The 14,173-nt window shown below is 37.5% G+C and overlaps 1 protein-coding gene across 1 annotated transcript in view; it reads left to right on the forward strand.

Moving 5' to 3' along the window:
- Positions 1-8,942: 8,942 nt before the first annotated feature.
- Positions 8,943-14,173, forward strand: part of LOC310955890 (myosin-10) — a 59,246-nt gene continuing 54,015 nt past the window's right edge. Inside the window, exons 1-2 of the mRNA XM_083925970.1 lie at positions 8,943-9,072; positions 12,857-13,238. Of these exons, the coding sequence (XP_083782096.1) occupies positions 12,894-13,238 (345 nt within the window). The 5' untranslated portion in view covers positions 8,943-9,072; positions 12,857-12,893. The remainder of the gene's footprint in view (positions 9,073-12,856; positions 13,239-14,173) is intronic.

A 14,173-nucleotide genomic window follows, 5' to 3' on the forward strand; every position in this document is an offset into this window, starting at 1 on the left:
CTTGTCAGGGATGCTGCTGCTGCTGCTCTCCCTCTCTCTGATCCTCTCGCTCTTGTGGAGGAGATGAGGCTGCGGTGTGTGGTTTGTGAAGACCTGATGGAGCGAGAGAGGGGTGGCGAGGAAAACAGAGAGAGAGAGAGAGAGAGAGAGAGGGAGAGGGAGAGGGGGGAGGAGAAATCTAGAGATAAAGAAAACAGAATAAAACCACCATCAAGACTCATGCACTGACCATTGTGCTGAACTCTGTATATACTGTAGACATACTGTACATATACAAAAAAGATATTTAAACACAAATACCAAACATAGTGTCTAGAGTTCATCATACTTTTTAAACTGCAATGTCCACACTTTTCAAGTGACCTTTACTTGTCTATATATGACTATATGTATATAATATTTAAGAGACAAATATTCTGTTTGTATTTTGTAATTAAACCTAACCTATTTCTTTTTATATATTTGACTACAATTTACACTTTACAAGGTCTTTACAGATGGTATGTACAATTTTGTCTTGTTTTCTTCTCACTTACTTTGGCAATGTAAATGTCTGTTTCCCATGCCAATAAAGAATTTAAATCTTTTGAATTTAAATAAAAGAAACACACATTTGTTGTTTTTAGAGATACAAAATAGATGTATAAAACATTTATTATTTTTATTGAAGAAAGAAATTCCCTGCATATGTTCAAAATATTTGAAGAATTTTACATAAAATTCACATTTACGCAGATGATACAGCTTTGTATTTTTCTTATTCTGTCCACTTAATCACTAGGTCACCTCCATTAGACTCGAATGGCTTCGAACCGTTCTTTTTTAGTTTTCGATCCACAAAAGTTGTGGATTGTTCCTGGTGTCTTTTTTTGGTATCACCTTGGTCGAGGTTTCAACTGAGCTGAGCCTACACCAGGGGTGAAGGTAATCTTTATTTCTAGCTGGTACTACCATATTGACCAATAGTGCGCGTAGCACATGAAAAATACACTTCATTATTTATTATAGTCTGCTTATCAAGCTTTCACCAGGACTTCTTATCTTTAGTACTTTTTATGACACTGCTAGTGTGAAAGTCTCAGACTTTGCAACAAATGACTGACTGCGAAAACACTTTGATTACCAGCTATGCACGTTGGCACAAGATCTGATTAAGGTCTGTTCAGCGAAACACTGCACACATAAAAACAGAATATTGAAACATCAACATATTTTTCTGTATATGTTGTTTTTATTTGGAAGACTTTGCAACAAGTGTGTCTACTAAAACACTTTGGAAACCAGCTGCACATGTTGGCGCAGGATGCATGAGCAGTACGTGCACTATCTCGCTCGTTGTCCGTCAAGTGAAACGCTGCACTGAAGGTTCAGACACAATTCAGAGACAGTTCAGAATGAGTTGTATGCAATGTCTACTGGGGTAAATGTGCTGCTTCTGGTACTTCAACGTTAGAAGGTGTCAAGTTGAATTTGCAATTTTTTCAGAGACAGTATATTTTTCTTTGTGTACCCCCTCCAAATCTTTTAGTCGTACGCCGTACCGGCCAGTACCGGCTTAATTTCACCCCTGGCCGACACTAAATGGGGGGCTTAAAACAATGCAGACCACTGATTGGTCACGATTTGCATAAACAGTCCTGCCTACATCGAGGGTGCACGTGTAGTGGGAAACAAAAATCGTAAAAGGAACCTGGTATCAAAAGCGAGCCATGCCGCACCATACAATAAAAATTCGGCCTAATCCGATAGCTATCCAATCTTAAAGAAGCAGAGTGTAAATGCATCCAAGTAGCATTCAAGATGTATTGAAATGTGAACCGCCCTTGGAGGTCGATAACTATGCTGCCATTTGCTGCTGAGCAGGTAAAGTGGTTTGAAAAGTTACAAGACAGAAAATAAAAACAATTAGCTAAAAAATTCTATAATGCTGTGTAAAGTTGAGGGGAATTGCAGAGTTTGGTGATCATTCTCTGTTGGTTTGTCACTACAAGAGACCCCTTTCACATTACACAGTCATTTAATCCATTGTTATGAAGATATTGATGATATCTGCCTTAGTTTTATTAAGTGATGTCAATGTTGTGTGTTTTGCTGCTCCAGTGTAAAAATAAAATCAGTTAATGCAGCTTTAATGCACTGCAAGATGCCCTTATTAACTTTGAATTAGCGACTAATGATATAGTACAACTAATTTCATGTCATTCTCCAGATCCAGCGATATAGATTACAATGATGTGCATTTCTTCACAATCGAAAGAGTCACAGAATCTACATATCTTAGCGTCTGTCTTGATGAGAAATCTGAAGATAAATATAATGTAGAAAACCTTGTTGGTAAACCTTGAGATATGCTTGGTCTGTTGTACAGAAACAAAAGCAGCTTCCCTCTGACTTGTAAAAATAAGACTGTTGCACCAGTTTTCCTCTCAGTTCTGGATTATGGGGATGACAAATATCGACATGTTTCTGTCTCGCCTCTGGGGCTCTTGAATCCTGTTCAACACTCTGCCTTCAGCTTCATTAATAATTAATATACTCCCCACGGCTTTCTATGTGATAAAGGTGGTCACCACCCCTGGTCTGAGAGATGAAAGAACCACTGGAACTGATGGAAAATTACATCTTATATCTCATCTTTGGGGCTCTGGCACTCCATATTTAACACGCCCCAGTGGCTGGTTAAATCCTCCAGGAGCTCTGTACCAGAACTGGAGACCAGACTGCTTTTGCTGTTCATGGAATAAAATAAAAATCAAACCACTCACACCTCTCTGTAACTTCAAGAACAAACTCAAGCTATACTCTACCCGCCTGTGATTGATTTCCCCAAGTCTGCACCTTGTTAATTGTTGGTTTTCTGTTTCACTAATTAACTGTTGTTTCTAATTAGCTTCTTTTGTTCTATTTACCAATAACAGCTTGTTGACATAAAAAAGCATGTGTGCTCAGCCAACCTATGGAAAGATTGAATTAATGAATACAAATAAAACATCTCACCAGTCTTGAAAATCTGATCTAAGGCTTTATGACCCTGCCAGTTTATGAAAAACACTTCTCTGTTGAGCTAAGACAGAAATGCTGCAGGACTCAGCTCAGATCCACCTGCTCCCTCAAGGCAATTCTGAAAGATAACAAATGTGGACATGTGTGAAACTGTATTTAATCATATATGTGTAATGTATAAAATGCCCACACATGGAGCTTCTGACATGGCAGTATTTGTTTAATCAAACAGGAGGGACATTTCAGGAATTTTACAGAAGATGTTGGGAAACCAAAGACATACAGATCTCTTCTTAATGTTCACGTTTGATCCTTCTTTATTAACATAACTGCTTTACATTATAATTCCCATTGCTTTCTTTTTCTATATGCACTATTTCCCTCTGATGTCTGAGCAACATAAATCTAGTTGCATGCAATGTTAAGAAAGGGACATTTAAATTGGAGTGGGGGAGGAAATTATAGCTACTTATGCTGAAGAGGTGCAGCTGCAATGGTCAGAGAACACAAACTCAACTCAGAAATAGAGACGTGTGAGAGAAGGTTCTGCTTCTCCACAAACTCTCTCTGCACATTGCAGCGGACAGGTTGTCAGGTAAAGAGGAAGCTAAGGTCGACTCGGGGAGACTCGTAGGAGAGGAAACAGATCAGAATGTCATAACTCTCAATGCAATGGCTGCTACATAAGCACATTCATTTGTTTCCTTTCACTGTTTAAATCTGAAGTGATTTATACTGTCAATACTTTATTTACAACCAAATTGTGTTTTCAAAAGATCACATTTATAACCAGTAATTTTGCATCAGTGACTGCACCTTTAATTATAGAAATACTGATGTGTTGAGTCCAATGAATCTCCCCTCACACGCTCATATGCATTAGCCACATAAATTCATTATCTTGTCAAATTCATATGATGTTAAATGTGCCATGTGGTGAGTTAGCTAGCTATCAAGTTAAGCGACGGAGAAGCCTACTTTGAAATTTAAGCCAACAACGTTGGCAGTGTGCAAGCTTAGGGTTTAAAGTGAACAACTAATTTATAAAAGAAATGTTTTACAATAAAAAGGATGAATAGAAATAGATTTGATTCATCAAAACTCCTCAATTAGCCTGCTCAATCAAGCTACATACCACATGGTAATGGCTAGCTAGCAAAAAAAACTATGTGTTAACAAGTTATAAACTGGAAATGTATCGACACTTTGCAACCCTTCTCACTCCTGTAAGGAATTTAAGAGTTAAAATAACCATATGTGCAGACTATGGACATGACCTCAGTGCCCTCAAGCTATGACCCTGCTGGAGTCTATTGAGTCCTAAAAGAAATGGAAACATCTGAAATGCTGGGTTCAGACTATTTCACCTGTTTCCAATAATTTCCTTGCTTTGAGAATTAAAAATTTCCATAAGTAAAGGACAGACTAACAATGAAATCAAGAGGAATGACCGCTTCAAGCAAGATGATTTGTTTTGGGAATATGTGAAATCATTTAACCCCTCTGATAATAAAAAAAAAAAGATTTTTAAAACTCAATGATAAACGAAATGACATAAGATGGAGATTTTTGCAGTGAGCAAGCTCAAAAATGGCACATCAATCTATACCGAAGACGGTGCTTAAGCAGGTCAAACATTTATCTCTATTCAATCTGGCACTTTGGTATTGAAAACGTCACATTTGACATTCCCTCTCTGTACATGCAAAAAAGAAAGAAAAAGAAAGATAGAGATGTGTGATAAACTGCTGTCCAGACAAAGCAGAAGAGGGTTGGTGGAGAACGATGCTGATGGCAGGTCTATTATGCCACAGAGGCGACTGGAGAAGCCAACAATTGAGAGACGGAGCTGTCACAGCATTTTTGCAAAATGCACCACACCAAAGGGTGTCACTCTGTCACTCGTCAAGACGAGATGAAATAACTCACTCAGACATGTTGCATCTGTCACTCAAGCTACGCCAGTGCTCAATATGAAATATGAGTGACATGAAATTAAGAAACATACTCAGTCTAATATTCTCTGATACTATAAGTGAACATAAAGGATCCCTTAGTAAAATAATGAATTAGGAGGAACGTTATTGGCTCACTTTAACGTTATATTTCTGGTCTGCCAGCATCTGAACAATCTTTTTTTCTGAGGGCGCGACTTTCTTCACCCGACACTTTTCTAGCTTTCCCTTTGGTATTTCACACTTTAGCCCAGCATTAAGTTAAAGTTGTTGTTGTTGTTGTTGTGTGCATTGAATACAAGCTACATATAAAGTTAGAGAGATTTATAGTAAAGTTACCATTAGCCCCAGTTTGTGCCTTGCATGTTTGTGCCTAGATTTGGGTCACAGAAGCACAGAAACAGGTATTTACCTGTGGTTAACATTACATCTTACCAACAGACTTTGAATTAAATCCTGTCTAACACCAAACCTCATCTTGGGTCCTTTTAAAAAGTTATCATGTCCCCTAAATTGATATAGATGTTGTAATCTATAGCGACATCACTTCAGTGTCACTGAACAGTGGCCCTCTGGCTCTATCTTGTGGCCAGTTAGAGCAATTTAAAGAGCCACATTAGTCCTTTTTCAAATGACTAATCACCTGAAACTTTTAGATGTAGATAGAAAGGGAGAGCTATAGTTCCTGCAGGACACATGTGGACAATGTGTGAGCACATATTTTACCTGCTGAGAAGATAAAATTATAACATTAATGTGTCCCAGTTTCAGAGCATTGTAATTTTGCATCATTGCTCATACATACAGCATAATGATTATTGGTATTAGTTTACACTTGTGCTTTTCCTGCTATCACAATTCAAAATGTCTATTGTGGAAAAGAAATATGACTTATTTACAGTAAATAGCCAAACCTCCTCCTTTTGATTGTAGGTCCGTCTGTGTAGGCTGTGTGATGGAAATCATTAACCTGCTGCAAAAAATATAAAAACAAAATTAAGAAATCAACAGGTCATTTTCTCTGTTGAATGTATCTATTTTCCTTTAAAACAAGCAAGTACATCTACTAAAGGCATGAGGTAAATTCCTTTATACAAATCAAAAATATAAATTCCCCTATACAACTTAAAAAGGTAAATTCCCAATGCTGATCCTTATTCTGTCATACTTCAAGACACAGATGCTCTGTCAAATTCCTGAAAAATATAAATTTGTCTCCCTAAGTTTAAGAAAAAAAAAATGTCTAGAGGACAGGTTTGGACTGTTTTGCAGTAGTAACGTAGATGCAGTTGAGCTGAATACAAATCCAGTAGCCTAACTCTAATTTAATAAGCACAATAGAGAAATGCACTAAACTTCAATTAAGTTGTATTTGATTGAAGCACAGACACACTAATATAATTTCTCCTTTAGGTTCTCTGGAAATAATTTGAGTTTTAGCCACAGAAACAAGCCTTCCTCTCTACACTCATATCTGACTAAATAACGTATTGCTCTTTTGTAGGTCTTCGTTATCAATCTACAGTATTTTACATGGAGGCACATGGTCAGTATTAGTAACGTTTGTCTTTATGCACCAGAGGGCACTATTCCAAAACATTACAAAATGTTGCCAGTCTGAAAAGCAAAGCACTAGTTACGTTAATAACATTAATAATTGAACTGTGTTGACAGGACTTATGTTAGATTCTGATGACAAAGGTTGACTTTTGCACTTAAAGTGTCCAGACATTGGAGCATTCTTACCATTTATTTCTTTTAAGTCCTTTCTCCATCATTTTTTGTAATAAGAAAGCTTCTGTAAAATACCTAATATTTTTTTATGGTTTATCTTTCCATACTTTGGTGTCTTCTCTTCTTTTTGATCCTCTGTGTCTGATGAGCTCATGGTTGTTATCATATCACAGTCATATTTATTATATTTGTATTTATTGTTTGTAGTGGTAGTAGTAGTAGTAATAATAATAATAATAATAATAATAATAATAATAAAAATAATTATAATAATAATAATAATAATAATAATGTTTGTATAATACCTTTGTTTCCATTATTTGCCTGTAAAAACTTTACAACTTTGTTGAGACCATGGTGTAAAAAATAAAAAACAATTTCATACATAGTATATTAAAATATAGCCTATTGTAATTTAAAATAAGAAAAATAGAAGAGATTAAAAAAAAAGACAAAGTAGATTAGAAAAAATACATTTTATTGATACCCAGGGGGGAATCTGGACATAGCAGCATAAGAAAACATAAAGATACAAAAAGGACAAAAACAAACAAAACAATAATAGATCTGTAACATACAGATATATTTAATTAAAGATATATAGCGACACAGAGGCTCAAGTCATTTCTCTGACCATATGTGTCTACTACCATCTATGCAATATACGTATATATATATATATATACTGTATATGTATATGCAATAAAGAAACATATAGACACATATATACATATATTTGTATTTTCATATTTTCACTGAAAGATGATTGATCACATAACTTGCCATGGGTGTTCATAAGGAGGTGTGTCTCCCCACTTTTTCACGTCTGATGAAGGGCTGGAGCCTGAAATGCTATAACATGGTGTGATTTAGCATTAAACGCTGTTAGGAGCAGACTCTCTTGTGCGGACTCACTGTTTATACCTTGTACTGCTTTTTTTGTCCATCACCCAGTGCTTATCTTCTTGGCTGTGCTATTTTTACTTTCTTGCTTTATATGCAATTGACAAATACAAATATGGTCCCTCTATTCAAATGTTGACCGTTATCAGTGAATTTGAATGTCAGACAAACATGTAAAAACCACAGTAGGGGTGGTTTTGTAAAAAGGCAATTGAATCCACAACACATATCTTTAGTACCTGTTTAGTTACACAGAGTTTCTGGGCGGCAGTCAAAAACTGGTTGACAATTTCTGGACAGGGCTTTACAACTGATGAAGTTAGTCTTTATTCTTCAAAACGACTCTTATTCTACTATATTAACTACCATAACATACATATAAGTCATTCCCACATTACTACAGATATCATTATAGTTACTGTTACTTTTTGTGGTTGCTTGCATCTCTGGAACTGTCTTTCTGTCTGTCTTTGTCTCTCTCTGTCCATCTGTCTGTTTTTTCTCTCTTTCTCTCTCCTTTTCTTCCTCCACAACTGGTCAACACAGATGTACGTCCTCCGTAGAGCTGGGTCTGTCCAACGGGAGAATTGTTGGGTCCTTGTAAATCATAAATAAGTCAGAGAGTGTGGTCTTTTCCTGCTCTGTAAAGTGTCCTGAGATAACTTTTGTTAGGATTTGGCACTATAAATAAAATTGAATTGAGTTGAAATTACTCATAAGGGAAAATTCAGAAGAAACTTACATGGTGAATGTGGTGATTATATTTGCCTTTGGTAAAATGACAAAGAAGAAAGCAACAGTTTGAATAAATATGTTATACTCAAATTTAGGTTATCTAACGTGTACTAAGCCCCTTTTCTGAAGAAAAAAAAACAGTGACATAATCCCTGTTTATACAGTTATCTGTGGTGTTTTAATGCAAGGTTACAAAGAAACACTTTCAATATAAATGTGTGATTTCCCTTTGTTTTGTTTGTTTTTAGTTGTTTTTCTGTTTGTTGCTTGACCTTTTATGTACAAGGGGTCTGTCTTATGTATCCACATGCAAGCATGTATTAATCATGGATCCACTTGTTTAACTGTATTGCATGCAATGTACCGAATGTATCGAATAAAAAATTTAAAAAACAAAAAAGTAGCATCCAACGGGCTGCAGGTGTTGATGGATGGCAGACAGCCGTCAACTACCAAAGTTTTGGGATGGAAATAATTTCTGGACCAATCGCGTTTAAGCATCAGACTCTGAGAGCCAATCACATTTCAGATTTGTAATTGTGGGTGTGTCCCAAAAAAAGAGTGCGGCGGTGCGGTGCAGCAACCTCCCTGGGCCGGCGAGAGTTCGGTTGAGAGGGTGCTGCTGGATGGTGGGGGAGTACCACTGATGAGAGAGCGGGCGGAGAAAGGACTATTATATTACATTTATCCACTGGATATTGCTAAAACACCCGGGCAGGGTCTTCTGCGTCTACTGTGTGTGGTAAGTGCATTAAAAAGACCAGAGCCGTTGATTCTAGTGAGGATGTAAAGTGGTTAGCAACAGTAACCGTTAAGTGGTTAGCAACAGTAACCGTTAGCTAGCGGATTATTGTGCCGTGACTTTTCAATGATGGAGGACTACCAGCTTTTGCTAATGTTAGCCCGGCGCCACAGAGCCGGCGGGCTGTTTGTATCAGTCTAATATAGTCTCAAATTAACGCTTTTTTAGAAGTGTAGCTTTTTAGGAGATAACGGTGTGGCCATTGTCCGCCTGCTTTTATCCCCACACCCAGACGTCTGTCTTTGAGAGACACACACACACACACACACACACACACACACACACACACACACACACACACACACACACACACACACACACACACACACACACACACACACACACACACACACACACATGATGGGCGGGTGGGAACATGAAGCACAGCACGCCAACTTTGAGCTAGCGAGCTAACCTAGCCGATGCAGTGGTTTGACCCAGCCGGGGGTATGTCAGTCCCTATAACGAGCTATTTTCAGAGATAATTGCAATTTTGTGACTTTTCCTCAGTTGAAATATCCCACAAGCATGGGTATTTTACATGCACGTGTATTTTTAGACTTGACATTCTTCACATATTAGATTCACACCTAAAAATAAATGATTGAAATGGTGGAACAAATAATTTTGCTGGGTGTTTTATTTATTTGAGTTTATTGTGTCTGTTTACCAGCATAACGGGTATTGTAAAAACATGATCAGTTAGTTTACACAACTTGGTTAATGCTTCATATTTTGATAATCATCCACATCAGTTAATCATGATTAAAATAGTCCCACAGACTGGGAGAAAAGGAAGATGGTGAGAAGATTTGGGGTTGAGAAGACATTACATGCCTGAGACCCTTAAAATTATGATTTACTAATATAACACTTAAGAAAGCAGTGATATGTTGGCTGTTTTAAACAAGGTAAGCACAGTAAATTGTTCCTTAAATTTAAATTTTTGAATGATAAGGTGAGCCTCTATGGAGTTAAATAAAAAAAAATCACTTTCGTGTCCTGACATTGCCTCTGCACCCTGGTGTGCTGGTGTTTACATCCGTGGTGGGGTAGAGCTGAATGAGGGATGAAAGTAACTGTTTTCCAGAGTGAGGGGATGCAGTGACCTGCAGCCAGCAGCACCCACACTGATCCCCCCCTGGTCCCTTGACCTGACCCAGATTCGTGTCTAATCAGCGCCTGATTTAAGCATGGGCACTTGATTGTAGTAGGTTAAATATCTTTGATCGTTCATCAGCTGCAATGTTCTCTCAGATTAATAAGAAGAAGCAAGCTGGAATGGGGCTTTCAGTCATTATTTTGTACAATAATGATATATGTAGAGTGTCAAACCTCATAAAATGTGTGCCATTTGCGGATGACACTAATATTTTCTGTGATCTCACAGATCTCTCATTAATCTCAAACACTCAACATACTTTGACAGAAAGAAAATCAGATAAAAACCTGAGGATAAAACAAATTAATCAATTCTGATTGATTCCATCAGACAAAAACAAAAAAAGTATGCATTGGAGAAGGAGCAGACAGAAGCATAGTGCTTATATATTCCTGTCCCCACTTCACAATATCCTATAATTACAGGATTAAATATGTATATATACTGTATGTATACTGCCTAAGATAATGCAGACATACAACAGCATAACACAAAACTACAATGCAACATCATACTGTACAACAATAAACTGACAAACATGTTAATGGTGCTTGTTCGTTTTGTTCTTTGTTTTTTTTCTTAATAGTTTGATTGGGGTATTTTTTATTATTTAAAATTGTCTATTTATTTTATTTTATTGGATTTCACGTTTGTTTATGGTGAAGAATAGGGGTAGGACTTGACAACCCCAGATTTTTTTTAACGTATACTTTATACTACCTACTTTTTTTCCTTTTGTTAATTACATTTTTTAATCGTTTGTTCAAAATAATAGCTAACTTTCAGACTTATCTGTGTATCAACTGAATCAGGTGCCTGGTTTTTACTAAGGAATTCTTTTAGTATAAGTATATGCTTGTATTATTGATTGTGTAATTGTATCTTCTATTGGATGATATAGTAAGCATAAAACCACTCACCAGTCTTTTTGTATTATATAAAGGACTGCAACTAATAATTTTTTTTTCATTATTGATTCACCTTTGATTATTTCATGTCATAAAATTGGGGAAAATGCCACACACTGTTTCCTTAAGACCAATAAGATGTCTCCAAATAAGGGTTGCATTCAATCATTATTTACACTATCTATTAATCTGCCGGTTGAATTCTTGAATAATCGTTTGCCCTGTAAAATGTCAGACAATCCATCAATCACATTCACACGTTATTTTCTATTGCACAACACAGTCAGGGTTTCCCTTGGCTTTTGAAGAGAGCGCATGTGGATTGGTTATGCAGAGGGAGCACACAAGCCGGTGTGGGCCAAACAAGTCCTTCTGGAAAAATGCAAAGCCCTAAAGCAAAGAAAAGACCGCAATTTAATCCAAATAAAAGACAGAATACAAATGTTTATAAGAGACAATGATTCAGAAATGTCTACTTTAAAGAATGATTGAGACACCTGTTTTGGTCTTTTTCTCCACATGATAAATTCACTTATGGATATACACACAGGTACACAGTGAGGATCGAAAGAGGATGACCCACATTTTTCTACTCGTAGTAGTACTTTAATATGAAGTTAGCCATGACAAGTCCCTGCTACATTTTGACAGACAAGCAGCAACCATCGTGGGTGGCTGTAATAAGCTGTGACACTTATATTGCCTACTCCGGAAATGTAGTTAATAAACATGGTGATGTCACCAAGGCAAACAAAGATAGCATTAGAAAGCCTAACTTCTTGTGGAAGAAATATATTTTTTTGTTACTTGAAAAATTCCCCTTTAAACTCAGTCTGAGGCATCTTGGGGCTAGAATTCGGCAACCATTAGAAAAACTGCATCATCTCCTTAAAGTACTTAACCATCAGCTGTAACATTCTGCTGTTTGATTGCAGTTTGGTTGAATCGATCAGAAATGGTCAAAATGTTGGTCACGCCACAGTGTGGGGGGGGCATTTTAGCAAAGTGCCGAAGGTTGGAGTCGAACCCACGGCCACTGCCTCCAGGACCTAAATAATTAAATATTATGCTAGGCTAGGTTCATTGCGGCAATAAGTAAACACAAAGAATTTCCTTCAGCTTCAAAAAAATACCACATGTAGACCTATCCAGCTCTGCTGCTGCTGACTTGAAATCGAATCATTTTTGTTCGCTGTAGACCTTTCTATAGATAAATATCACAATACTTTAATCAGTGGGCTCAATCGTTATTGTGTTACCTCATTCGGCGATAGCGACTTAACAGACATTTATTTAAATATCAATCTTCAAGATTATTACTTTAATACAAAATGAAATTATTGCTATAACACAGCTATAGGTATTTTGTCAGAGAAGACATTTTGACATGTCACAGTAGGAAAAGTACAGGTGTTATGCTAAAATAAATGATTGCTGAATTTTATTTAGCTGCTTCAGTTTCAGGGTTCTTTCTACTACGACAAGTCAAAATGCTGGTTTGAAGAAGGCTTATTAAAAGATCAACAGTCTTGAGTCACAGTGATCTCTCATCTATGCTCTATGAAGTGAACAGTGTGACATTAGGCTGCATAGATTTTATTGAAGCACATCTTTTTTGTTGGTCAGATAAACATACTTAATCTCCTTTCTGCAGGTGGCGTAGTGTTTTCTGCTTCTGGTTTCCAGCAGAAATGTCACAGAGGAGTGGGCAGGAGGACCCGGAGCGGTATCTCTTTGTGGACCGCGCCGTGGTCTACAACCCAGCCGCACAGGCGGACTGGACTGCTAAGAGGCTAGTATGGATCCCATCAGAACGCAATGGCTTTGAGGCTGCTAGTGTCCGTGAAGAGCGCGGAGATGAGGTGGTGGTGGAGCTGGCAGAGAATGGGAAGAAGGCGGTGGTCAGCAAGGATGACATCCAGAAGATGAACCCGCCAAAATTCAGTAAAGTAGAGGACATGGCCGAACTCACCTGCCTGAACGAAGCCTCTGTGCTTCACAACCTCAAAGACCGCTACTACTCTGGCCTCATCTATGTAAGTATTTGTCACTCACTCTAAACGGCTACCTCTAACAACCTTTTCTTCCTTTACATTACTGAATTCCCCCAGGAATCCTTCGTTCATATAGTCTCACATCGGGAGCAAGTGATCTTTATTTTCTTAAAATGAAAAATCTATGTGCGTATCTTATCCATAGCATTTCATACTTAAGGCGCTGAATTCAAGAGACTAAGAAGCACATTTCCTTCGATGAACAAGCCATCATGTCCCACATAAGCTGCCGATTTCCCCTGTGATTTTGACCCACTTAGTGACATGCATTCCTGGAATAGCCCAGACACGGAGCTTGTGGGCCACCTGAGACCTGGGGAGGAGGCAGGGGCCGAGGGTTGCACACTCAGAAGAGGCCCAGTCACAAAGACAGAAATGAGCTTTGCTAAACTATATTTTGCTTGGGGCAGATTTTGAAAAGGATGGTTGTTTCCTTATCCAGTCATATTGGTTGATTAAATACTTCAGGATTATTCGTCAGTATTTCCTGTTACATTCCTTTTGAGGGAAAGTAGGTGCAGTTTAAAGTACTTTTGTGGTTTTGTGCCCCATTGAGTCCAAGCTTTGTAAGCTTTATGGATGAAGTCATGAGGTTTAAAATGTTGATGAAGACGCTATGTAATTTTTCTGCTGATGAGGTACGATTACGTCATTGTCCTCATCCAGTGGACGGCCTGCCAAACCACCAGCATTATGTCCCTCAGTGGAATAATTGCAGGAAATAATCTATTTGCAGGTATTTTCACTCTGTAGGTATTCAAATGGTCCATGATATTTCATTTCATTCGAAGAGCTATTTTGAATTAGTGTATGTACTTATTATTTTACTTAACCTGAATCATAAAGTCTGCTATGATTGGCTTAATTTCCGGGATGCTTTTTGACAACTCTTGGTATGTCTTATGGATCTGTGTAGG

Source organism: Echiichthys vipera, assembly GCF_963691815.1.
Source record: "Echiichthys vipera genome assembly, chromosome: 2".
NCBI classification, from domain to species: Eukaryota; Metazoa; Chordata; class Actinopteri; order Perciformes; family Trachinidae; genus Echiichthys; species Echiichthys vipera.